The sequence below is a fragment of the Sceloporus occidentalis genome, unplaced genomic scaffold, assembly GCF_023333645.1.
Source record: "Sceloporus occidentalis isolate IW3139 unplaced genomic scaffold, rSceOcc1.0.p SCAF_20, whole genome shotgun sequence".
In the NCBI taxonomy this organism is placed as follows: domain Eukaryota; kingdom Metazoa; phylum Chordata; class Lepidosauria; order Squamata; family Phrynosomatidae; genus Sceloporus; species Sceloporus occidentalis.
The window spans coordinates 12,832,900-12,860,553 of record NW_028317000.1 but is presented as its reverse complement, the minus strand read 5'-3'; the positions used below and the strand labels follow the sequence as shown (position 1 = coordinate 12,860,553).

The 27,654-nt window shown below is 44.8% G+C and overlaps 2 protein-coding genes across 3 annotated transcripts; both read right to left on the bottom strand.

The window, feature by feature from the left end:
- Positions 1–1,210: 1,210 nt before the first annotated feature.
- LOC149302049 (phospholipase A and acyltransferase 3-like) lies at positions 1,211–7,015 on the bottom strand. The gene is made up of 4 exons (XM_089482852.1): positions 6,941–7,015; positions 5,100–5,202; positions 2,819–3,090; positions 1,211–1,484 (listed from the first exon to the last, which is right to left on the bottom strand). The coding sequence occupies exons 1-4, from the start codon at positions 7,013–7,015 to the stop codon at positions 1,371–1,373; spliced, it is 564 nt and encodes a 187-aa protein (XP_089338978.1). The 3' UTR covers positions 1,211–1,370.
- Positions 7,016–7,173: 158 nt separating this feature from the next.
- LOC149302048 (phospholipase A and acyltransferase 3-like) lies at positions 7,174–26,772 on the bottom strand. Of its 2 annotated transcripts, XR_016272105.1 has the most exons (6): positions 26,420–26,772; positions 17,858–17,943; positions 14,522–14,624; positions 13,194–13,462; positions 8,774–12,184; positions 7,174–7,334 (listed from the first exon to the last, which is right to left on the bottom strand). XR_016272105.1 is itself a non-coding variant. In XM_089482853.1 (5 exons), exons 2-5 carry the CDS (start codon positions 17,912–17,914, stop codon positions 12,077–12,079), a joined length of 537 nt encoding a protein of 178 aa, XP_089338979.1. In that variant the 5' UTR covers positions 17,915–17,943; positions 26,420–26,772; the 3' UTR covers positions 8,605–12,076. The 2 variants fall into 2 exon arrangements, 1 of the variants encoding a protein (XP_089338979.1); XM_089482853.1 differs by lacking the exon at positions 7,174–7,334 and having other exon boundaries at positions 8,605–12,184.
- Positions 26,773–27,654: the final 882 nt, after the last annotated feature.

Here is a 27,654-nt window from a genome sequence, read left to right as displayed (position 1 = left end):
TTGGAAGGGACCAGCAAATACATTAGGCAATGGGCCCTATGTTTTCAGACTCTTTAGTATTGACTATTAGACTGTTCTAGACTAAATGTTTCTGAATATTGCTCAATCTGCAGGAGACTTGAGATTTAATTTGTGCTAAGCTCGGCTGTGTAGTAGCATATACAGTCCGTCCTCGCCTTACGAGGGGGATCCGTTCTGGATCCCTCCGCGTAAGGCAAATTCCGCCTATGCTCGAGCCCCATTGGAAACAATGGGGCTCGTGCGCGGTGGTGCAGCGGCGCGGGTGCGCGCGGGGCGCAACGGGCGCATGCGCCCATTCAATTGAATGGGACGCACCGCCCCTTCCACCCCTTCCACCCCGAGCGCGTCCCACGGCTTGAGCGCGTATGCTCAAGGCCACATATGGTGTGCCTGCGTATGGTGCGGGCGCACTGTATACTCAATTATATATGTGTCTAAGTCGAGGGCAAGTTTCGGGGCCCACATTATGGATTTTGCTATGACTGATGGATAAGTCAACAGTAAAACTTAGGGGCATATAGAAAAGGATCTAAAGGATGAAGCAAAGCAAAATAATGCCAAAGAACATACAAAGTTCCAGCAGACATAACTCTTTGTGTTTACTCTTAAGGATAGATGGATGAGAGAATAAAGGGGGTTGATGCTTCCCATATTATACTCTTGCTTTTCACTAGGAGATGGTTCCTTCTTTTAAATAAGAGTTCAAATACTTACATTGTTCCATGGATAAATTGACTCAGTTTTTAGGGTCAATTTTTTTACCTAAATTTCTAGACTTATATACATTACACATTATGTACAGTAGTTGTTGTTGTGTGCCTTCAAGTTGTTTCCAACCCATGGAGACCCTAAGGCGGACCCTATCATGGGGTTTCCTTGGCAAGATTCATTTAGAGGAGGTTTGGTATGGCCTTTATCGGAGGCTGAGAGCGTGCAACTTGCCCAAAGTCACCCAATGGGTTTCATGGCTGAGCAGGAATCGAATCCAGGTCTCTGGAGTCGTAGGCCAACACTGAAGCCACTACATTGCCACAAGTCGGACATGATTTGAAGGCACAGAACAGCAACAAGAGAGAGACATAAGAGTTGAGAGTCAAACCCCGATCTCCAGAGTCATGGTCCAATTTCTAATTCAATCAAGTTCTTTTCCTACCATGAAACAAAAACTGCAGTCTTCACCACATGTCATTAAACTGCTTTTATTAATTTAAAACCGCTACTACAAGTCACATTATTAATTGTTCATAGTTCAGAGTCTGAAATGGAAAAGGACCAAAGAGGTTAAATTTGAACCGGAGAGAGCTTCCAAAAATGGGTAAACCTCCATCTGAGGTGGAAGTGTAACACAATTATTTCTTTTGGTGATCCCTGGATGAAAAAGCACTGCAGATCAATGCGGTCAAACCGAACATTGCCCCCAAACCAAGCACACCTACAGCGCCGCCAATCACAGCATCTTTCACCTGGAAAAGACAAGAAAAGGAGAAGCATGAAGCGATGCCCACAGCAGATCCAGAAAAACTATGGTGGACAGACATAAAGCTTTTCTCAAGGATCTGCACACTCTGAAGCAAGGCAGATGGAAGTTACATTGGCATCTGTGCTGAATCATTGTGGGATGCCCAGCATCTGGGTGAGGCAGCGGACAGGCCTTGTGCCAGATATATACCCCCACTCCTCCTCCTTCTGACACAGTGATCCCCAAACTTTAGCCCTTCAGGTATTTTGGACTTCAACTCCCAGAAGTCTTGGCCAATTTGGCCAACAGTCAGGAGCTAAGTCCAAAACATCTGGAGGACCAAAGTTTGGGAACCGCTGTAATCTAACACTTTACCTTCCACTCCGCACCATCTGCTGCCAGGGATAGCCATTCCATTGTGCCACACAGCAAAGTGTGGACCCTGAGCTCTCCATTATAAGAGATGAAACAAGGGGGGGGGGGGGGGGTGAAGACACACTTATTTTTTTGTCCCAGGAAGATCCGGATCTCCATAATAATAATAGTAATAATAGATTTGTTTATAGCCTGCCTCTTCCCAGAGGATCGAGGTGGGTTACAATCATAAAATAGAACCATAACAAACATGTGAAGTTGAATGTGAAGTCGAAGGCTTTCATGGCTGGCATCCTAACAATCATACATCACAAAAATGTCATAATCCCCTTATTATAAACTTAATACATTATAAAATACAATTAAATTAATGAATTAGATATAATTAAAACGAGGCATCATGGGTCAGGCAGGGCAAGCCATATCAATATCATGGGATGGTCAATCAGGGAAGGCAATACCGGATCAGTGTTCCCACTATGTTTTCCCTTTCCGAATCTCTCTGTACCATTTTACCCCTCTTGCCATTCACACTTGGCAATCATTTCGGTTTCAAATGGAGGTGCCTCCATTTCCAGGAACGATGCAGCATGATCTGAATTGATTCGGCAGCTTACTCGCACGACTGAAGATACAGATCGTTTCGGTGCGCACACATACCAAAAGATGCAGCAAAGGACCCCATGTGAAATGCAGCAGGTTAAACAGGTTTTTCTGTGCCACCCTGCAAACGGCATCAGGTGCATTTGAGGCCAGTCTCAACGTCATGGAAATAACCCGTTTCACAGCAGGTTATTTCCGTAGTATGAATGGGGCCAAAGAGAGAGAAGAGGTTTTGTGTGTATGCATGGGTGTGTGTGTTTACCCATAGGGCAGCAAAACAGCTCTGCCCTTCCAAAGCGGCAAGGAACGTACCCATGCCCAACCCACAAATGCCCGCAGCTGTGGGCCATCTATACCCACCTGGTCACTCCTAGCTTTGCCATAGCGCAGGTTGGTGACAAAGTGTTCACAATTAAAGGTAGTCACGCTGTAATCCACATTCTTTCCCACGAGCGATTCTGCCTCCTGGACAATTTTGTTCGCGGGACGCGGGCAGTATTTCGAATCGTATTTGTTATTGATGCAATAGCGGCCATCCCCAACAATGTTCTTCAGGAGCTCCTTCTTCACCAGGGCTTTTTCAGACACGATGGACATGAGGCTGTTGGTGCTGGCTTCTACTATGCCGTCAACTAAGAAAGTACAACATGATTAATGGAAAGTAGAAAGTTAGGAATTAATGTCTATGATACAGAATCGACAAAGATGGAAGGAAGTAGAAAGTCTTGTATATGTGTACAATGTGTATGCGTGCTCCAAAATATTACGATCTGGAGAGATGGGAGGGACATGAGGTGGCATCAATTGGAGAAAGGAGCTGGAAATCTGAGCCACATGTCATGGTTTTGAATTTCTTAAGCATCTTCTTCTGAATGGGAGTCAAATGGATATTTCTCGATTTCAGTGTACAGTGGACCCTCCCCATTCAGTGGGATTTAGGGACACAGGACCCCCATGAAAGTAGAAAAACCACAAATAAAAGAACCACTGTTTTTTTTAACCTTAGAAAACACCTCTCTAGGAATCTCTAGGACCTCCAGGGCAATCCTATGGTCAAGATCTGCCAGAGGTTAACCATGAAATTGCACTAGAGGACCTAAAAATGCCTAGAGAAATGTACTCTCTAGGAATCTCCAATGTGACTTTTGGCTGAGGTTGATCACAGAGTCACACTGGAGGACCTAGAGATTCCTAGAGAGGATATATTAATCAAATCTGTGAATAATACAATCCGCCAAAGTCAAAGCCATGAATGTGGAGGGCCGAGGGCACTATGGGGAACAAGGGTTTGGGTTTCCTTTTTATAACATTGCTGGCAGGAGAGATAAAATATCCAAGATTAAATAGGTACTTAGCGAAAGACAAGATTAAGGAAGGATTTCAGGATCAGCCAGTTTGGTGGCAAGATATGGATGTCAAGTGTAAAAGAGCCATGCTCAGGTTCAGACCTTCCTAGAAAAAGCCTTTTCAGATTCAATATCCCAAACTGTCTAATTCAGCAATGTCCAAACTCTGGCCCTCCAGGTGTTTTGGACTCCAGATCCCAGAAGCCTCAGCCACTTTGGCCAATGGTTTGGGATTCTGGGAGCTGAAATCCAAAACACCTGGAGGACCAAAGTTTGGAGACCAGCGTCAACCTCAATGATGCCCAAACTCTGGTTCTCCAGGTATTTTGGACGCCATCTCCTAGAAGCCTCAGCCGCCTTGGCCAATGGTCTAGGATTCTAGGAGCTGAAGTCCAAATAATCTGGAGAACCAAAGTTTGGAGACCAGCGTCAACCTCAATGCTATCCGTACTCTGGTTCCCCAAGTGTTTTGGACTCCAGCTCCCAGAAGCCATAGCCACCTTGGCCAGTGGTCTGGGATTCTGGCTCCTGAAGTCCAAAACACCTGAAGGACCAAAGTTTGGAGACCAGCATCAACCTCAATGATATCCAAACTCTGGTTCTCCAGGTGTTTTGAAGCCACAGCCACCTTGGCCAATGGTCTGGGATTCTGGGAGCTGAAGTCCAAAACACCTGGAGGACCAAAGTTTGGAGACCAGCGTCAGCCTCAATGCTATCCGTACTCTGGTTCCCCAAGTGTTTTGGACTCCAGCTACCAGAAGCCACAGCCACCTTGGCCAGTGGTCTGGGATTCTGGCTCCTGAAGTCCAAAACACCTGGAGGACCAAAGTTTGGAGACCAGCATCAACCTCAACGATATCCAAACTATGGTTCCCCAGGTATTTTGGACTCCAGCTCCCAGAAGCCTCAGCCACCTTGGCCAATGGTTTGGGATTCTGGGAGCCAAAGTCCAAAACACCTGGAAAGTCCAGAGTTTGGACATCACTGGTCTAATTTATCAATCTGGCAACAGTCAAGTGTGTTGGATTCCAACACCAAGCATCCCCAGCCTGCAATGGCTATAAAGTATATATAGACCTCTGAAGATCTCTGAGGATGCCAGCCATAGCTGCTGGCGAAACATCAGGAATAAACGCTTCTAGAACATGGCCTCATAGCCCCCAAAACCCACAAACAAACTTTCTTCAGCCTGTTCGTCCAGAAGTCCCAGTTCTCTGCCCGCTCCATTGACCAGATGAAACACAAGGTCACCCTGCAATGCCATCCATGTGCCTAATATGCGTCTGATGTCTTACCTGTCGGAGCCAAGTGGATCACATAACCTGATCCCACATAGACTGCCCAGTGCTCATATGCCACACGGGAAATCTCAATAAGGTCCCCAGGCTTTGGGATGACCTGTTGAGACAGAATCGGACAAAGAAAAAGGCAGAAGGAAGATGCATCAACCGGGTCAAGGAATGGGAAAGTTCACCATGACTGTGCCAATAGTCCAGTTCTGGGCACCACAATTCGAAAAGGATGCTGAGTAGCTGGAGCATGTCCAGAGAAGGGCAGCCAAAATGGTGAAGGGTCTGGAAACCATGCCTATGGGGAAAGAGGGAGCTGGGTATGTTTAGCCTGGAGAAGAGACAGTTAAGATGTGCTATGAGAGCCCTGTTTAAGTATTTGAAAGGATATCACATTGAGGATGGAGCAAGCTTGTTTTTTGCTGCTCCAGAGAATAGGACCCAAAGCAATGGATGCAAAGTAGAGGAAAAGAGATTCCACCTCAACATTAGGAGGAACTTCCTGACATTAAACGCTGTTGGACAGTGGAAGATGTTGCCTTGGAATATGGTGGAGGTTTGTAAACAGAGGCTGGATGGCCATCCGTTGGGGATGCTTTGATTGAGATTTCCTGCATGGTGGAGTGGGGTTGGACTGGATGGCCTTGGGGTCTCTTTCAACTCTATGATTCTATGAATTGGAACTGGGTGGCAAAGGGGCACTTCTGCAATAGCATCGATGATTCCAGAGCCACAGAGACACTGGCGGCACATTAAAAACGACAAGATTTCTTGAGGCATAAGCTTCCATGGAGCAGAGCCTGCAGAGCCCACTTCACCAGATGCCTTAAACCAACCCTTCCCAAACTTTGGTCTTCCAGGTGTTTTGGGACATCAACTCCCAGAAGCCCCAGCCACTTTGGCCAACTATTGGGAATTCTGGGACCTGAAGTCTAAAACATCTGGAGGACCAAAGCTTGGCAATCACCACCTTGAACCAGGGTTGGGAATTGTGTGGCCCATATGCCTTTGCGATGTGTGCTTGTGAGTGTTTGTTCCTGGGTTTTGATATATAGGGATACATTTCTGAATGTCATGACTAAACGGTCAGAAAGATCATAGCTTAGGAAATGACTTTTAAAAGTGACTAGTATAGTTCAGATCACAGACGAAAGGGGTTTTTCTCATATACGCTGTGCTGACCGAACAGTGAGAAAGATCATCGCTCAGAAAATTACTTTTAAAAGGTATTAGTATAGTTTAGAGATGGGAAAAAGGTACAAATATTCAGAGCACATGTTAAAAGGGGATTTCCAGAGTTGGAAAGATCGTAGCTTGGGAAATGCCTTTAAAAAGTATATCCTCTAAAACGTAGATGACAGACAGACAGACAGACAGACAGAGAGTCTATCATCTATCATATACTTTTTACTTTCAAAGTATATACATTTTAAAGTACTTTTCGAAGCTGTGATCTTCCCAACTCTGTAGTCATGACACCTAGAAACCCCCCCCCTTTTAACCTGTGGATCTGAACATCTGTCATGTTTTCCCATCTCTAAGCTATACTAATAACAAGATAGATAGATAGATAGATAGATAGATAGATAGATAGATAGATGATAGATAGATAGATAGATAAAAGTTCCTGGACTCATACAGTATAGCTCTGCTAGGTCAACCGAAAGCAATATAATCTCACAGCTATATTTAGTCCGACATGCACTTTGGAATCTGGACAAGTCCTCTGCGCCGCCGACTGTGGAGCTAAAGCCACATTGCACATTAGATAGAAAATAACATACAATAAAATGCAGAAACAAGAACAGAAAGGTCACTCGAGAGAGTGGCTCAAGCCCTTTCCTTACCCATTCATGTGACCTGCTGTCCCAGTAGTATTCTTCAGACATTTCGAGACAGCTATGCGCCTGGATCCTCCACATTTCCAGGAGCAAAGGGCAGAGAGCAGTGCATGCGATGGCCAAGAACTGTGGATTAAGCCACAGGTGCCCTGGGTGCGAACTCTAATGCATTGGAGGACGTCTGGTTTAGCAGTTTTGGAATGGACACCGGGACAAAAGGAAGCCTCTAAGACAACTAAGTTGACTTCCCAAAGCTAACATAGAAGCCTGGAAGGAAATGCTCACTGATTTCTCAGCTGACGTCGACACACAAATGCACACGCCCCGTGCACAGCTTGGGTGTCTCCCAAGAATAACATTTGCTGACTCGGTCCAGATAGGAAAGTGTTGAAGGACATGCCTAGTCGAAGTAGATGGGATATAAATAAAAGTGTATTATTACTATTATTATTATTATTATTAACATTATTATTATTATAAATTGTCTTGGTTGCCTTGTGTGCATTGCTGTTGTTGATGATATTTTGTTGAAACAACAGAAAAGATGCGCTTATAAATTGTCTTGGTGGCTTTCTGTATGTTGTTAGAATTCTAGAATCATAGAGTTGGAAGAGACTTCAACGGCCATCCAGTCCAGCCCCATTCTGCCATGCAGGAACTCTCAATCGAAGCATCCCATTGAGGGAGTGTGTTCGACTGTTGAAGAGCCCTTACTCTCAGGAAGTTCCTCCTAATGTTGAGGTGGAATTTCCTGCAGGTTGCATCCATTGTCTGGAGCAGCAGAAAACAAGCTTGCTCCCTCCTCAATATGACATCCCTTCAAATATTTATACAGGTCTATCATATCACCTCTTAACCTTCTCTTCTCCAGGCTAAACATCCCCAGCTCCCTGAGTCGTTCCTCATAGGGCTTCATGGTTTCCAGGCCATTCACCATTTTGGTCTCCCTCCTTTGGACATACTCCAGTTTCTCAATGTCCTTTTTGAATTGTGGCGACCAGAACTGGACACAATATTCCCAGGTGTGGCCTGATCAAAGCAGAATAGAGTGGGACTATTACTTCCTTTGATCTAGACACTATACTTCTATTGATGCAGCCTAAAATCACATTGGCCTTTTTAGCTGCAGCATCGCATTGTGGACTCATGTCCAAATTGTGGTCTACTTGGACTCCTAGATCTCTTTCACATGTAGTTTCATTCAGCCAGGTGTCCCCCATAATCCTATATCTGTGCATTTCATTTTTCTGCCCCAAGTGCAGCACCTTACATTTCTCCGTGTTTAAATTCATTTTGTTAACTTTGGCCCAGCTTTCTAATCTATTAGGGTAATTTTGAATTTTGATCCTGTCCTCAGGGCTATTAGCCACTCCTCCTAATTTGGTGTCTTCCAAATTAGGAGGAGTGGCTAATACCCCTGAGAACATATTTATAAGTATGCCCCCAATTTTGTCATCCAAGTCATTAATAAAGATGTTGAATAGCACTGGGCCCAGGCCAGAGCCCTGTGGGACCCCAATGGTCACTTCTTTCCAGGAAAGAAGGAAGGAGTATTTGCTTGGGAAATATCCAAAACAGTTAATCGATCAGGTCCAAAACCTTAGCATGACCTCCATTGTGGTCCCATTAGATTAACACAGAAAGTTTCTCCACAAGCATGCCTTGTACAACAAATGGACAAACACTTTGAATTATAATATGGATTTTATTGTAACCCTTTGCATAAGAGATTATTTGTGGGAAGGAGATGTCATGAGTTTTTCAATACAGTTGGCCAGTAAGAGCAGAGAGTTATCAGGCTGAAGAGACACAAGAACCTTACTTCATGTAAGAAATTACCTATCTTTAGTTATTTATTTCTTAAAAGATATTGTACTTGTCCCTCCATATTCTCCCGTGAATGTGGAAAAACCGCAAATAACAAAACCACCATGTTTTTACCTGCGAGGACACCTCTCTAGGAACCTCTAGGTCCTCCAGCGCAACTCTGTGGTCAATGTCCAACAGTCACTGACCATAGAGTTGTGCTGGAGGAGCTACAAAGGCCTAGTAGAGTATTCTCTTTAGGAATCTCTAGCTCATTCAGTGTGACTTTTAGTTAAGGTTGACCATAGAGTTTCACTGGAGGAGCTACAAAGGCCTAGTAGAGTGTCCTCTCTAGGAATCTCTAGGCCTCAGTGCAAGTTAAAGTTGGCCATTGTCTGTTCTGGAGGAGCTACAAAGGCCTACTAGAGTATCTTCTCTAGGAATCTCTAGGTCTTTCAGTGCAAGTTAAAGTTGACCATAGAGTTGCACTGGAGGAGCTACAAAGCACTAGTAGATTATCCTCTCTAGGACCTTTCAGTGCAAGTTAAAATTGACCATAGAGTTGCACTGGAGGAGCTACAAAGGCCTAGTAGAGTATCCTCTCTAGGAATCTCTAGGTCTTTCAGTGCAAGTTAAAGTTGACCATAGAGTTGCACTGGAGGAGCTACAAAGGACTAGTAGATTATCCTCTCTAGGACCTTTCAGTGCAAGTTAAAATTGACCATAGAGTTGCAGTGGAGGAGCTACAAAGGCCTAGTAGAGTATCCTCTCTAGGAATCTCTAGGTCTTTCAGGGCCACTTTGAGTTAAAATTGACCATAGAGTTGCCCTGGAGGACCTAGATGTTCCTAGAGAGAACATATTAATCAAATCCGTGAATAATCAAATCTGCAAATATGGAGGGATGAGTGTACTTTCCAACTATGAACTCATAGACCTCATGTTCCTCCTGTACTGTTCCTGGCCATCCCAGAGTTTCTTTATATATAATATTCTTTATATTATATATATTTTAGGGCAGAAAGTGAGACGTTTTATTTCTGCGCTTAAGCAACTGGGAACCAGAAATCCTTGCCAATAATGTATTGCAAATGATTACAACTAGATCCGGACTTGCCTTCTTCCCTACTCCTGGGTTACGTTATACATTGCAAACTCAAGCCCTGGAACTGCAAATCCATGCAGACAAATGTGGCCATAACCCCAAATCCTAAGGTCCCTAACTGCCCATAATAACACATAAAAAAAACTCTGATCTGCCCAGGTTTTTTTTTTTATTCATGGACACATTTATGTCATTTATGAAACATCATTTTTAAAGAGAAGCTAGTAAAAAAAACCCGATATTTACAGTAAAAGGAAGAGTGTTTTATCGCCCTTGTAGTATCATAATTGGAAGAGCGCCTATCCTGTTAGACCTCATGCGTCTTCTTTTTTTTAATCTTGTTTTTAGTGTTATCCTCTATTGTGATGGCTTTTTTTATCGCCAAGCAATAAAAGTGACTGCTAGCCATACCTGGGATGTTACCTATAAGATTTAGGTCTCCCTGCTGCCTTATAAAACGGCAACGACACAAAAAAAATTAGGGACAAATCCAATGCAAAGTGGGGAGGGATAAAGATGTATGGCATTGGAGGGGGAAAGACTTCAGCCGAAGTAGTACAGAGTGTGTATATATGTGCCTTCGTGTCACCTGCCGACTTACAGGTGACTCCATTAATTTCATACAGTTTTTCTCAAGCAAGGAATACTCAGGTGGTTTGGCTGGAGTTTTTCCTTCCTCTGAAATGCAGCCTACAGCATCGAACTAAACACTTCGAAAGATCTTTGCTTAGAAAATCCCTTTTAAATAGTTGCTAGTATTGTTTAGAGATGGGGCGAATGTTGCACATATTTAGACCATAGATAGAAAAGGGGGTGCCATACATTCAGAGGTAGGTAGGTAGGTAAAGATATATAGGCTTCATTCCCACTTACAAATAAATCAGTTTGCAACCCGAATTAATGGATTGATTTGACGGCGGAGCGTGGTTCCCACTACATTTGCCCCGATCGCATTTTTCCCCCTCTAAAATAATCCACTTGTGGTTCGCATTCATGCATGAATCGGTTCAAAATGGATCAGCTCCGGCTGGCTGAAGGGCAAATTTAAATTGGTTCCGATCCGCATCTGGTTCACACTTCCACAGGATCAGTCTATCCAAAAAGATGCGGAAAACATCAGTGTCAAAAAGACGCGGGTTAAACAGGTCTTCAGCGAATCGATTCAGGATCATTTGAACTGGTCCAAACTGATTTGTGATCCAGTTTAAAAGGTAGTGGGAATCAGTCCCTTGTTAGAGGGAGAGGAGTATTGCTTAAATGCCCTGGAATCCCTTGGCCCTCCAGGTTGCAAAAGACTTGCTACCCCATAGGGCACCTTCTTAGGCAACTTTGGGACATATCTTCCGGTTGTAAAAATGGCCTTTATTTCAAACAAACAGGTCCTTGGCTTTCACATAACATAAAAGCTGGCGGTCTGAAATGTGCAGGGACTGTATTTTGAACCCATGTCTCACCAGAACACTGTTTCAGTACAGAAAGCTTCAGAAACACATGCTACAGCACACATTCAATAAAAACAAAGAGAAGAAAGAAAAGTAACCGAAGACTGTCAGGAAAAAAAATAGCCTCAAGGAGCTCTCAAGTCTGGCTTTCTCTGCCATTCGTGACTAAGTGATCATAGGACTAAGTGACCAGTCTATGAATCAAGAAGAATCAAAGCTTTCATTGCCAACATCCATAGTTTTGCATGGTTTTTTCAGGCAATGTGGCTATGTCCTTAAAGAGTTTATTTCTGACGTTTCGCCAGCATCTGCGGCTAGCACCTTCAGAGAATGCTGGCATGGAAGAGAGTGGGGTCTATATACTTTCCATGCCAGCATTCTCTGACGATGCCAACGCCACAGATGCTGATGAAACGTCAGGAATAAACCCTTCTAGAACATGGCCACATAGCCTGAAAAACCCACAAAAAATCTGAGCTTACAAGGTAACCTTTAGGCTCTTCTCTCAGCTTAATCTACTGATGGCTTGCTGGAAAACCAAGTAGCAGTAAAACACATGTCTCATCCCATCCACTCCATGAGGACCGTGAACACTTACTGGTACCTCAGACCCAAGGAACCAATGTTGTCCTCAAAACAGGCAGTTTAGAGATCTCTAGGGAGCTTTGGAGTGTGGCCCCAAACAGTCGCAACTCATTTTAAGAAGTCATTATTTCATTGTTTTACAAAAAAGAAACAGGAGAAAAAGTCACGGGAGCACAATTTCTCAGAGTCTCTGTTATTGGGTCTGCTACTGGTTCTGTTGGCTCTTCTTCTTCTTCACCACGGCGGCACCAAAGAGTCCAAGGGCAGCCAAGCCCAGACCCGCAATGCCAACCCCTACAAGGGCATCTCGGACCTGTAGGGGCAAAGGGAGAAGCCGTCAGCAAAGCCAGAGGTTCCTCAATACAAAAGAAAACATATCCGGGGGTAGCCGCGTTGGCCATATAAGCAAAGCACAGTATCATCTATACCCTCGACTACAACATCTTGACCAAATGCAGGGTTAGGACTAACATCATCGGTTATTTTTTTTTCTTCTTCTCCTGTATCATTTTAACCCTTTTGCCTTTCATGGACCAACCCAAATGCATATTATGCACACTGCAAGCCAGTGGAGATTCAAAAGCTTGCGGTGTGCATAATGTGTATTTGGGTTGGTCCAAGAAAGGTATCACTGTCTTGTGGATTTTGGATGGTACTCTACAATGCAACTCTTCCAGTTGCAAAACAATAGGAGAGAGAGTGGTAAAAACGTCCCTTTTGCCGAATTGATTTTTTCCAGCTTGACAAAAGGGACACTTTTATGATCCTCACTTGTGCTTTTACAACTGGAAGAAAGTCCGTAATACATAACTTCAATAGGGCTGAGTGGGTTTCTCTCAAACCCACTGAGTTTGAGCAACTTGCTGGGTGCAAAAACCTGGAACAGAAGCCTTTTTTTATTTGGTGGATGCAGATATATATCAACTGTTGTTTCCAGAATCCATTTATGGTAATGAAACCACAAGTCTAGTTGTCTCTCATGGAAAATTAGCATTGGACCATTACTCTAGAGACCAGGGCTTGATTCCCAGTTTGGCCATGCAAACCACTGGGTGCCCTTGGGCAAGTCACACTCTCTCAGCCTCTGGGGAAGGCAATGACAAACCTCATCTGAACAAATCTTGCCCAGAAAACCCTGTGATAGGGTTGCCACAAGTCAGAAATGACTTGAAGGCACTCAATAGGGAGAAAGAGAGAGAGCGATCCCAACAAGGTATCACTACTTAGAAGTAGGAGGTGTATAAGAACAACATCAACCATAGCAAGACCACCATCTCCAGCATCCTTTGCAGGACTTCTTTTAAAAAACCCATACCACTTACTTGGTCACTCTTGGCTACTCCGTAGCGCAACTCATTGACAAAGTGTTCACAGTTTTCACTGGTGACTTTGTACTCCAACTCCTGGCCCACTCTCTCCTCGGCCCTGTGGACAATCTTGGCCAAGGGCAACGGGGGATACTTGGCATCGTGCTTGTTGTTGACCCGGTACCGGTTCTTGCCAACCACGTCTCTCAGGAGCTCCTTCTTCACCAAGGCTTTGTCCGTTAGGGTGGACATCAGACTGGCACAACCCGCTCCAGCAAACTCAGCTTCAGGAGAGAAAGAGAGAGTGATTCAGGGATGCTTCCCGGTGCATTGCTTCTCCCACTTTCCCCAGTTGATGAAGGGGTATCAAGTATTTATCCAAGGTGCGCCATTCGGGGATGCAGAAGACAATACAATGTGATTGACTATTTCAACAAGCCCACATCTAGCACTGCCCATGTTCTAGAGCAGTGGTTCCCAAACTCTGGCCTTCCAGATGTTTTGGACTTCAGCTCCCAGAAGCCTCAGCTGTCTTGGCCAATGGTCAGATTCTGGGAGCTAAAGTCCAAAACACTTGGAAGACTAGCGTTTGTTGGTTGTTCTGGTTATTGTGTGCCTCCTCTGAATAAATCTTTCCAAGAAAACCCCATGTTCCTTAAGGTCGCCATAAGCTGGAAATGACTCGAAGGCACACAACAACAACACAACATAATGAAATGCTGGCCTGATTCCCACTACCTTTTAAACCGGATCGCAAATACTTTTGAACTGGTTTAAACTATCCTGGTTCCCACTTAGACCAAATTGCTGAAGCGATTCTGTGAGTGGGGTTATATGCTAGACCCACTTAGCCCGCGTCTTTTTGACACTGACGTTTTCTGCGCCTTTTTGGATAAATCAATTCTGCGCAAGTGTGAACCAGATGCGGATCGGAATTGATTTAAATTTGCTCTTTGGCCTGCTGGAGCGGGTCCTTTTTCAATCGATTCATGCATGAATGTGAACCATAAGTGGACTATTTCAGAGGGGAAAATGCGATTGGGGCAAATGTAGTGGAAACCATGCTCCGCTGTCGAATCGATCCATCAATTTGGATCGCACACCGATTGATCTGTAAGTGGGAATGAGGCCACTAAAACCTTAAATTCTAGCCCTCAGCCAAGGAGGCAAGGCTTGCCCATTTTTATGTTTTGCTGGTTCCTGGCCTTGTGCCTTTAAAATAATGTTTAAAATCATTCTGCATATCTCCGGACCTTTAAGTCTGGCAGTCTTCCAAGGGTCAGGTTGCTGCTAGCAGATACAAACACAATGGAATCTGAATAGGAATGAGGGGGATTCCTTACTTGGCGGAGCCAGATGAATCACGTAGCCGTTTCCCACATAGATGGCCCAATGCTGGTAACCAAAGCGGAAAATTTCTATCAAATCCCCAGGCTCCAGATTGGCCTGCAAAGGAGAGGAAATAGAATATTTATATATATATATATATATATATATATATATATATATATATGCATTCTGTGACAATGTAAACAGGAAAACAAAGAAAGAACATTTAGCTGGCAACGGCAGCATGCGCAACACAACCGCACAACCTCCCAAAGCAAAAGTCAGAGACAGCAAGTCCTGGAGTAACTAGGCCCATGGAAGCAGCTTTCCTAAGCAATTCACAAACGCAACGCAACAGCCTTTCAAAAGAAAGCCCTGACTGTGTCGGGAACCGATGGCGGCTAGATGGAATCCCTTTGTTTCTGCTGTGGTTTTTGTCAGACGCTTTTTTCCTTTTAAACCAATTTGCTAGTTCTCCAAACAAAAACATCAAGCGTGCCCAGCATTGCTCACGTTAATAAGATGTCCAATAACACAGGCGCCAACACAATATAGATGTGATGTGTTTTTAAAAAGTCGACAGACAATAGAATCTATGCAATAACTATGAGTTCCTTTTTAAACACTATAATAAGGTAATAAGAACTCTATCTCCAGCCCTGTTCTTTAGTAGTCTAGTAGTAGACTGTCTGGATAGTCCCCTGATCACCTGCCTCACCTCCATAAATTGCACCAGAGGTATCATGAATGTGGGCCAAAGTCCAAGACGCCACTTGTCAGAACAAACAGAGAAGATTCCTCTGACACAGCTAAGGATATTACTATATTTTGAAGTCAGTGAAACAAGACGCATCACCACCTGAAAGACAACTGCTCCGATAAAACCATGACATCCATAGAATCATAGGACGCTGTCCCACGGAGGAGGCAAGTGTCATGAAAACGTGATTAGAACATGGTAATAGCGCAATCGCAGGGGAAGATTATCACACCCCTGTGCGCTTCTCCCATTCGTGTCCCATGTGTAAACTGTAATGGATGTGTCTTTGGGTAATAATGGGAGTTTTTGTTATTATCCAATGATGAGTCCATTACAGTTTACGCATGGGACACAAACGGGACAAGCATGCGGGGTGTGATCATCTCCCCCCCCCCCCCGATTGCACTATTGCCACGTTTTAATCACGTTTTCATGACACTTGCCTCCTCCGTGTGATAGAGTCTATAGAGATGGAAGAGATGGCAATCCCATTCTGCCATGCAGGAATACACAATCAATGTATCTCTGACAGATGGCCATCCAGCCTCTGTTTAAAGACCTCCAAAGGAGGAGACTCCACTGTTCTCTGGCACAGTGTCTTCCACTGTAGAATAGCTCTTAGGACCTTATCACACGAGGCACTTACTGCACTGACATCGTGGCCCAAACACTTCAGGAGCGTGGAGGTGGGATTGCCTGCCGCATTTCCAAAGCGTCACTGAAGCGCATCCCGCTCTTCTCCTGTTGATGAATCGTTCGCGGAGCAGCCATTTCTGTAATAATGGGATCCCCCGTTATGCAAACAGTGGCTGCTCCACAAACAATCCATCGACGGAAGAACAGCGAAATGCCTCAAAAGCATTTGGGCCACGATTCCAACGCAGTAAGTTCCTCATGTGATAAAGGCCTTACTTTCAGGAAGTTCCTCCTAATGTAGAATCTCTTTTCCTATAGCTTGCATCCATTGTTCCAGGTCTGATTCTCTGGAGCAGCAGAAAATAAGCTTGCTCCATCCTCAATGTGACACCCCTTCAAATATTTAAACAGGTCTATCATATCACCTCTTAACCTTCTCATAAAATCACCTAACGTCACTGTTGCTCCACACGACGGGCCAAAAAATGCCCCTTGATCTCCATCTGCACCCTCCCTCTCATTCCCTTTAAAGCTGCAAACTTTTCACCAAGTCGCAGCGTTCGCTTACTGTGTCGAATGCTGGCACTTCATCATAGGATGCCATGATCAATGCCGCCTTTGTCCTCAAATGCCCAGTAATACAGTATACAAGCGCACCAAAGCAAGAGCTGTTCTGGTCCCTGCTAGAAAACAACTTGCAACTGCAAAATAGCAGGAATGGATGGAAAATGAAAATAAAAGGGAAAGCGACTGCTTTGCTCCCAATGGAACACGTCAGATAAAAAACTGTGCAGTGTTGTTCCAAGGGACCATCTCCAAATTCCTAATTGGGCACAACAAGAGACTTTCACAACAAACTGGAAACAAAACAAAGAAAGGATCTCGATATGCGATAACCTCCAGTTCGGAACCACCGGGTCAAACTGACCGTATGAAACCTAAGTTGACCCAGCACCATTTTAGAAAGTGGGGAAATAAATGCAAACAAGTGGGGATGTTTAAACTTTTGAAAGTATAACCTCGCAACACAGGCCAGTTGTCACACAATCCCACAGTCCCACCCCTTGCGGATAACTTAATAAGATTCAAGAGCTGCTTTTTCAAAGGGTTGTTTTAATACTGAAATTTTCAGGAGGGTCAACGCAATGAGTCAAACTTCTGAGAACATGTTTTTGGGAATCTCCAGGCGGCCCTCCAGTGCAACTCTATAGTCAACATCTGCCAGAAGTTGACCATAAAATCATGCTGGAGGACCTACAAATGCCTAGAGAAGTGTTTTCTCTAGGAATCTCCAGGCCCTCCAGTGCAACTCTATGGTCAATGTCTGCCAGAAGTTTCATGCCAGCAGCACAGGCTCCTACTATTGCAAGACTCAATGCCCAGATTGTTATAATGCTTTGTTGTAAGAATAGTTATGGTGGGAACAGCCACATACATTGCCTATGGAGCTCCTTGGAGGAAAGGCTGGAAATGAATAAATAAATGCTTTAAATACGTAAAGTAATCCATACGTTATGAGAAGAGACTTAGGGAGCTGGGGATGTTTAGCCTGGAGAAAAGACGGTTAAGTGGTGATATGATAGCCCTGTTTAAATACTTGAAGGGGTGTCATACTGAGGATGGAGCAAGCTTGTTTTCTGCTGCTCCAGAGAATGGGACTCAGAACAATGGATGCAAGCTCCAGGAAAAGAGATTCCAGCTCAACATTAGGAGGAACCTCTTGAAAGTAAGAGCTGTTCGACAGTGGAACACAATCCCTCAGAGAGTGATGGAGTCTCCTTTGAAGGTCTTTAAACAGGGGCTTGATGGTCATCTGTCAGCGATGCTTCAACTGTGAGTTCCTGCATGGCAGAATGGGGTTGGCCTGGATGGCCCTTGGGGTCTCTTCCAACTCTTTGATTCTACGATTCTATGACTAAACCCCAGCCCCATATCATTGGCCTGGATGACTTACCAGATTGGGACTCTCTGAGATGGCATATGTATGGTTGGTCTTCCTTTTGACGTCCATGGTTCCATGTGCCAAGGCCGAGGGGGTACCTGAGACATCCAAACCAATATTTACTGTTAATACTCGTGTGAACACTTGTGTGTGACATGATTTGAAAGCTGGACTGAGACTTGGGAGGACCAGGGTCAAGTCTCTACAGAAGCATGAAACTCACAGTATAGGTTTAGGCCAACTACTCTCTCGCAGACTAAAGCAATGGACTTGTCATTGAGGATAAAATGGAGGGAAGGAGAGAGCCACATAAGCCACTTTTGAGTAAGCATGACAAAAAGACAACCAATTCATTTCAAATATAATGTGGAGGAAAGTCCTGGAGATACCATGCACAGCCAAAACGACAAATACGTGAGTCAGAAAAATCAAACCTGAACTCTTCTCAGAGGCCAAGATGACTAAGGTGAGACTGTCAGTACTTTGGGCGTATTATGATAAGACAGACTAACTGGAAAAGATAAGCTTGGCAAGGTAGAAGGGAAAAGAAAGATCCCATTACAGATGGATAGATTCAATCCCTGAGTTTGCAAGACATGAGCAAAGATGCTGATAGCAAGGTGACTTGGAGGTCCCTCGTTTGTGGGGTCGCCATGAGTCAAAGTCAACTTGGCAGCAGTTCACAATCGCAAAAGGGCTTCAAGCAAAGGACCATCTCTGTCACAGAGTCTGGAATTAAATTTTAGGAGGAATGCAGACTTTTTAAGAGGTTTGCCTCTTTGGAGGAGATTAGAGGGAAATCAGCGCTCTCCAGGGCTGTAAGGCGGAAGATATGGAAAATGCATCCTCTCTTGCTCCAGAATAAAAATAATGGGCAAAACTTGCAAGGAAGCAGATGTTGGATAAACATTACCAGAAGAAACTTTGGCCTGTTACAGACAGGCCAAAATAAAGCTGCTTCGAGTCACTTTGGAGTTATGGTATTTCAATGATGCATGCGTCCTAAGAGTCCAAAAGCTGCACCAAAGCCACACTCCAGTTCTAAGGACTGGAGTGCAGCTTTGGTGCGGCTTTTGGACTCTTAGGACGCATGCATCATTGAAATACCATACCTCCAAAGTGACTCGAAGCAGCTTTATTTTGGCCTGTCTGTAACAGGCCTTTCTGAACAATTGTTCAAGATTGTTTTTTGTGGGTTTTGGGGCCATGGGGCCATGTTCTAGAAGAGTTTCTTCCTGATGTTTCACCAGCATCTGTGGCTGACATGGAAGAAAACGCTGGCATGGAAGAGAGTGGGGTATATATACTTCAATGCCAGCATTCTCTGACGATGCCAGCCACAGATGCTGGCGAAACATCAGGAATAAGCTCTTCTAGAACATGGCCACATAGCCCAAAAAACCCACAAAAAGCTATGAATGCCGGCCATGAAAGCCTTTGACTTCACACTGGAAGCTGGAACCCTTCAGCTAAAGACTGTGATGCCTCCTCTATGTCAAACCACCTGCTGCCTCAGTTTACCACCAGTAAAGCTTATCTTTATTCAATCTTTGTTAAACATTAATGTGCATATCATTTTTCCATTTCCTTGGGAACACCTGCAGTGACGCTTGTCGTTGTTACTGTGTGCCTTCAAGTCATGTCCGACTTACGGTGCCCCTAAGGCTAGGATTCGAATCCCTGGTTGAGCATTAAAACCCACTGGGTGACCGCTTGAGCAAGTCACACTCTCTCAGCCTCAGAGGATGGCCATGGCAAACCTCCTCTGAAGAAACCTGCCAAGAAAACCCCGCAATAGGGTCACCTTAAGTTGGAAATGACTTGAAGGCACAACAACAACAACGATGGTTTTTAACACCTTGGTCTGATGAAGAAGCCAGTGGAGCTTTGAAAGTTTGCAACATGCATTTTGGGCATTTTGCTTGGCCTCTTAAAGGTAGCACTGTTTTGTAGGTCTTGGATGTACATGGCTACCCCTGGATGCCTAAACTATGAACAGCCTAAAACAAAAAGCTCAGCTTCCGTCCACAAAGGTTTAACACTAAACCAGATTATAAGGTATCACTGTTTTGTGGATTTTGCATGGACATGGCTACCTCTGGATGCGTAATAGTCTGAAGCAAGAAGCCCAGCTTCCATCCACAAAGGGTTAAAGCTAAACCAGATTATAAATGTGTGTCACACGTGGTTGCATTTCATTCTCTGTTGTTAAATAGTCATGGGTTGCAGGGAAGGGGATTAACCTTTTCTGTCCCGCTGACATCTTTGCATTGCAGCCCAACCTGGGTGTTATACAGGTTTTCAACCAGAAAAATAAAAGAGGACCTTGTCCAGGAGTTACACTCCCTGAAATAAATCACAACAAGGAAAAGGAACAGGCAGCGGGGAAGAATTGGATGTTTTTCTTCCCTGTTGTTTTGTTGTTGTGCGCCTTCAATTTGTTTCTGATTTATAGTGATTCTAAGGTGAACCGATCACCGTTTTCTCTGCAAGATTTGTTTGGCGAGGGCCTTTCTCCGAGACGGAAAGTGTGTGGCTCACCCAAGATTGACACCGCTGTGTGCCTTCGAGTCATTTCCAACTTATGGCCACTCTGTCACAGGGCTCCTTTGGCAAGATTTGTTCAGAGGAGGTTTGCTGTTGCTTTTCACTGAGGCTGAGAGCATGCGACTGGGTTTCATGGCCAAGCTGGGAATCGAACCCTGGACTCTAGAGTCACAGTCCAACATTCAAACCACTCCTCCATGCCGACTGCCTATCCAGTTTCTATGGCCAAAGAAGCTTTTGAATCCTAGTTTTCCAGAGTCTAGTCCAACTACTAGACCATGCTGCTTCCATGTTTCTTTTAGGTAGGCAAAAAAGAAATATCACCCACCTTTTATCTCTGGAAAAAGCCAGCAAAGTGCAGTGGTTTGAGTGTTGGACTGCGACTCTGGAGACCAGGGTTCAATTCCCAGTTTAGCCATGAAACCCAATGGATTACTTTAGGCAAGTCACACTCTCTCAGTCTCAGGGGAAGGCAATGGCAAACCTCCTCTGAACAACTCTTGCCAAGAAAGCCCCAGGACAGGTTTGCCGCAGGGTTGCCATAAGTAAGAAGTGACTCGAAGGCACTCAACAACAGCAACATATCTCTGGAATGTTTTGCATCGTCTTGTCTCAGATTCTGAGTGTGTAGATGTCTATGCGGAATATATATTTCTATGAGAAACAGATGGCATTGAATTTTGTATGCAGCTGGGCTCTGTTCCTAAAGCTATCCATTTTCCACCTGTTTAAGCAATAACCAAACGCCAGTGGTTTTGAATGCAAGACGACAACTTTGGAGACCAGGGTTCGTTTCCCAGCTTGGCCATGAAACTGACTGGGTGACCTTGGCCAAGTCACACTCTCTCAGCCTCAGGGGAAGGCAATGGCAAACCTCCTCTGGACAAACCTTGCCAAGAAAACTCCATGATAACCCTATCGTGGCCTAAGGTCACTCAATGGGTTCCATGGGCCATGCTGGGAATCAAACTCTAGTCTCCAAAGTCGTATTCTGGCACTCAATCAATCAATCAATCAGTGTTTATTGATTTGCCCTTAGGCCATATCATATTTCAGCACTCAAAACCACTGGTTCTCAGTTACTGTTTAAACAGGTGGGAAATGGCACCGTGAGGTTGCCAGAAGTCGGAAACGACTTGAAGGCGCACAACACACACAAACCATAACCAATTCAGATGGACGCGCATTTGGCCAACTTACCTTTGAAGACGGACTGACGGTGTGGCTTCTTCGTCTTTTTGGGCCCCACAACTCCCACTTTGGGAGGACTTTGGGGAACCTTGGAGGACACACCGGGCTGGTCTCCTTTGGCTTTGGTGTGGGGGGCTTGGGGCACGCATCCTGGCTCACCCCCCATCATGGTGTTCGATGTTTTCCCCTGTGGTTTCTCATGAACACCAGACGGTTGGGGGCCCTGAGCCCCAAAGCCTTTGACGGTGCCCCCGAGGGATCGGCTCCCTTTCCCCGTACCAGGAACTTCAGGATGGACCACCCGCCCCGCTTCCCCTTGTTCTCCACCGCATGCCTTCTTCCACACAAGGTTGAACCCTCTTCTAGGTAGACCAGGTTCCTTATTCAGCGGGTACTCTTTCCGAAGTACTTTCTCTGACAACGTTCCTTTTGGGCTCTGGGCTGTCGGTTCAGGTTTCTCCTTCCCAGGTGTCTTCAACAGAGATGGTGGGACATTTTGGGGGCTTGGCTGGGGTCCGAGGGGGGCTGAGGCCTTGGCCACACTTTGGCCCCCCTCTGACCCCTGCAGAGTCTTTCGTAGCTGGGGAGCCTTATAGCGGGAGCCCTTGTCACAAAACCACATAAAAATGTCAGACATTGCACCTATGCCTGGCTGGGGTTTTCCCCTTTTCCTCCCTAGACAACAGCTGGAAGAGTCTTTGAGTAAGGGACCACAAGAATTATGACAACCCGGTAACCGCCGGCAACAGACTTAGTGGTCAAGTCTCCCTGGACTCATGGTCCAGGATGAGACCATTAGCCTCAGAACCAAAATAACGGAGACAGTCGATGGGTTCAAGGCCTCTCCAAGACAAGGCTGTTGTTGTGTGTCTTCAAGTCGTTTCTGACTTATGGCGCCTCTACAGCAAACCTATCATGGAGTTTATAGTTTTTTGGGCGATGTGTCCATGTTCTAGAAGAGTTTATTCCTGACGTTTTGCCATCATCTGTGGCTGGCATCTTCAGAGAATGCTGGCATGGAAGAGAGGGGTGTATATAGACTTCCATGCCAGCATCCTCTGAAGATATCAGCCATAGATGCTGGTGAAACGTCAGGAATAAACTCTTCTAGAACATGGTCACAGAGCCTAAAAAACCCACAAAAAACTATAGATGTCGGCCATGAAAGCCTTCGACTTCATATCATAGGGTTTTCCTGGCAAGTTTCTTCAGAAGGGGTTTGCCATTGCCATCCTCTGAGGCTTCCCCAAAGTGTCCCATTGCACTCCATTATTGGCTTAAATCTATTTTGCTGGTCTATGTTCTTAATCTGTTGAGAGCTAGCGTGGCGTAGTGATGTGAATGTTAGTCTATGACTCTGGAGACCAGGATTCAATTCCCAGCTCGTCTATGAAATCCACTGTCATGAAATCCAAGTCATAAAATCCATTTTGATCTTGGGCAAATCACCCTCTCTCTCAGCCCCAGACGAAAGCAATGGCAAATCTCTGAACAAATCTTGCCGAGAAAATCCCATAATAGGGTCACTTTAAGGTATGAAGTTCAAGGCTTTCATGGACGGCATCCATAGTTTTTTGTGGGGTTTTGGGGCTATGTGCCCATGTTCTAGAAGAGTTTATTCCTGACATTTCGCCAGCATCTGTGGCTGGCATCTTCAGAGAATGCTGGCATGGAAGAGAGTGGGGTATATATATATATATATATATATATATATATATATACACACACACACACACACACACACACACACACACACATACATACACACACATGTATATATACCCTTGCCTACCCAGGGTCACACAGTATATATCTATATATACCCCACTCACTCCCATGCCAGCATTTGTTGAAGATGCCATCCACAGATGTTGGTGAAACGTCAGGAATAAACCCTTCTAGAACATGGCCACATAGCCCTAAAACCCCCACAAAAAACTCACCTTAGGATCTCCAAGTTGTTGGAAACAACCTGAAGGCACAGAACAACAACAGGTTTTCCTGGCTGCCTCCATGGATGGTCAAAAAGACAAACAAATGGATCCTAATACAGATCAAACCTGAACTCACCCTGGAAGCCAAGACAACAAAACTGATACTGAGAAGGCATTATCCATTAGAAAAGGCAACGGTGCTAGGGGAGGTAGAAGTTACTAGAAAGGAAGGAAGACCACACACCAGATAGATAGGCTCACCCAAGGAGGACACAGGTCTGAATCGACAAGACCTAAGTAGAAGAGTGGAGAATAGGAGAACTTGGAGATGTCTCATCCAGAGTCTGGATGGCCATCTGTCAATGGGAATGCTTTGCTTGAGAGTTCCTGCATGGCAGAATGGGGTTGGACTGGATGGCCCTTGGGGTCTCTTCCAACTCTACGATTCTATGATTCTATGATCCATAGGGTTGCCATTGGTCCAGGTCAACTCAAAGTCAGTTAATAGCAGCAACAACAAAGTAGAAAGAGAGGAAGACCACACAGTAGATGGATAGAGAGAAATCATGGGCCTGAATTTGCAGGACCTGAGCAGCGCGTTGGAGGAGAAGAGGACCTTGGAGATGTCTCATCCAAAGGGCCACCATGAGTCGGGGTTGAAGACACTTAACAGCTCTATGATTCTATCAAACCTAAATTTTCCTGGCGGTTCTCTGTTTCCACGCTGCAAAAAAGTGTTCTAAAACATAGCATCCTTAAGATCCTGATCTGATTCATTTAAAACAGATGGGGAACGTGTCGTCTCCCAGATGGTGTTGAACTACAACATCTATCATTCCTTGCCATGGGCCAGGCTGATAGGAAGCCGAGTTCAACATCATCTGGAGGCACACATGCTCCTCTGTCCCAGTTTGAAATATTTATATCCAGGTGCTTTATTTTAAAGAGGAGGCTTATGACAACTTTTTTAAATATCCAGGCGAGAATGAAAACTCATTCATAACCATAAAGTAAAAAATAAAGAGCATGCTCACTTGAAAAGGCACCTCCAGGAAAGACAATAAATAAGGCTTACTTTGTGTTTTTAATCGTTCTTAATCATGCTTTTAAAACAATACTGTTATTTCACTCTTTATTATTATTATTATTAACCTTTATTTATAAAGCGCTGTAAATTTACACAATTTCTAACTATATAAACTGGAACATATAAATACAAATGAATATGCATGTGCATTTAGTTGTTCTACTCTTTGCTGATTCATAAAAAGCAATTCCTTTACAGAAATCTAATACACAGGACAAAATGCACCCGCTGTTCTGGGCCTGCCCCATGTGCGTTGATATTTGTTTTCTAGCTACGGTTGTTGTGTGCCTTCAGGTCGTTTCTGACTTTTGGCAACCCTAAGGCCAACCTATCGCAGGGTTTTATTGGCAGGATTGGGTCAGGAGAGGTTTTGCCATTACTTTCCTCTGAGGCCGAGAGAGTGTGACTTGCCGGTGGGTTTCTGTGGCTGAGTAAGGATTTGAACCCTGGTCTAGAGAGTTGTAGTCCAAAGCACCAGATCATTGCACCATGTTGGTTCCAGGGGTACCACTGCTTAAAGCAGCAAATGTAGGAAGGGATAGTAATAGCAACAACATGAACTTTAAAGACATAGCTGTGTTAGTCTGGAAATGCAAAGCGTGCAAAGGGATCTTGCTATCTAGAAAGATAGCAAAGGTTTTCAGGGCCGGCATCCATGGTTTTTTGTGGGTTTTTCGGGCTATGGGGCCATGTTATGGAAGAGTTTGTTTCTGACGTTTCACCAGCATCTGAGGCTTTGGCATCTTCAGAGAATGCTGGCATGGAAGGAAGTGGGATACACACACACACACACATTTATACTGTGTGATCCTGGGTTGGGAGGAAGGGATTTCCATGTTAATCCCCTGCTGGCTAGAGAGCTCTAGCATCATACATCATACATCACACACCACACACACACATATATACATACCCCACTCTCTTTCATGCCAGCATTCTCTGAAGATGCCAGCCCCAGATGCTGGTGAAACATCAGTAATAAATTCTTCTAGAACATGGCCACATAGCCCAAAAACCCACAAAAAGCTATGGAAGAAAGACGCCGGCAGCATGAGCTTTTGTAGACTTGCGTCTACTTCCGCTGATGCGCTCACGAAATAGACTCAAGACCGGCTTCTTTCTTTCAGTTTGTTTCAAAGGTGTGACAAGTCCAGATCCCTTTGCAACACAAACTTTAGCAAATCCAAAGATATAGCTATATTAGTATTTAGAGAGATCTTGTAGCACCTTTGAGACTAACCGAAAGAAAGAAGTTGGCAGCATGAGCTTTTGTAGACTTAATTCTACTTCCTCAGATGCTTTTGGTGGGTAGTTGTCCTGGCAGTGCAGATTACCACTGAACATCACAACCGATATCACAACTTGGATGCATTTGGAGGAAGCAGACTTTCTTAAGTCTAGGAAAGCTAATGCTGCCAACTTCTTTCTTTCGGTTAGTCTCAAAGGTGCTACAAGATCTACTTTAGCAAATCCGGCGAGTGGTTGTGCAAGCTGATGCAACTCGCCAGACCTGCCACAAAAGCAACAAAGCCAAACCTACAACCGCCCCTTAGCAGTCTTTGCAGCAAACCCCATCCTCTGGCAAGGAGAGCAAAGATGTTACTCTTCCTCACTGCCACCACCATTGATGGATAAAGAGGTCTCTGTGATCCTGCTTTGGATATGTGATATCTGGCATCTCCACTCGAAAGGCATTTCGAAAGGCCTGCCAAACAGAGCCATTGTCGGAGTTGACAATATCGCACACAAAGGGGTCAGTGGTTTCAATCAGAACTCAATAATAGTGTTAGGTAAAAGGAAGAGGAGCCAACAAACCTTCCGGCAATTCGGTGCACCTCCTGGATCCCAAGATAGCCAGCTTTGGGGAATTACCAGGCACCAGCTGATCTGGAAACTGCTGCCACTTAGATCATCCAAGCTCCTCCTGCTTTAGTTGGTGTCATCTGGAGAAAGAGGAGGGGAAGAGAGAGGGATCTGTAGGGGGATCTCAGGACTGGATTTGCTGCCCTCTGGTGATGAAACCTGTGCTGTCAGCGTCACTGCTCTGCTGCTGGTGTTCACACTGGGGCCACACTGGGAACAACAGCGCAATGGCAAATGTAAGGAGGATTTTAGAAGAGGAGCCGACTGCAGAGTCTCGTTGCAGACCTTGTCTTGCAAAATGCGCATCTTCCATTCCAGTGAGGCTAACTTCAAAATAACTTTAAAACACCCCACAAAAAACTATGGATGCCGGCCATGAAAGCCTTAGATGTCACAGTCTTACTATATGTTGTAAGCAGTGCTTGAAAAAAGCCACAACTGGTTTGGGAAGAAGACTGCACCCAACTGCATTCAACGTAATAATACAGTGGCCCCTCCACATCCGCTGGGGTTAGGTTTGAAGGGCCCCCATGAATGTGGGGAAACCACTAATAAGAAAACCACTATTCTTTTTACCCAAGAGAACACCTCTCGAAATCTCCGGGTCCTCCAGTGCAATTCTGTGGTCAACATCTGCCAGACGTTGGTCATAGATTCATGCTGGAGGACCTACAAAAGCCTAGAGAAGTGTTTTATCTAGGAACTTATAGGTTCTCCCAGACAACTCTATGGTCAACCTCTGGCAGAGTTGGCTTGGAGGACCTAGAGATTCCTAGAGAGAACATATTCATCGAAACCGCGAATAATCAAATCCACAGAAGTCAAAGCTACAAGGCCAACTGTAATCCCAGAATAATGCAGTGATGCATTCAAGTCTTTGAGTCCAAGTCTCAAGTCTCTACCTTCAAGTCTCAAACCTTTGCACAATACTTTTCAAGTCGAGTCCCAAGTTGGGAGTCAGCTTTTTAACATGGGGCACGTTTCTTGGAGAGGAACAGCAAACGCATTTGGCAATGGCTTGAAGCAGAGGTTGAGGTCTACTCAACGGCTTTCTCCTGTTGCACAGCAGAGGATCTTTCTAAAGCTTTCCAAAAGCTTTTGCAGGATCCTTATGCCTCAAGCCCATTGCCTGACGCATTTGCTGTTTCCTTCCAAGAAATGTGCCCCACATAGCGAGTCTTGCCTTC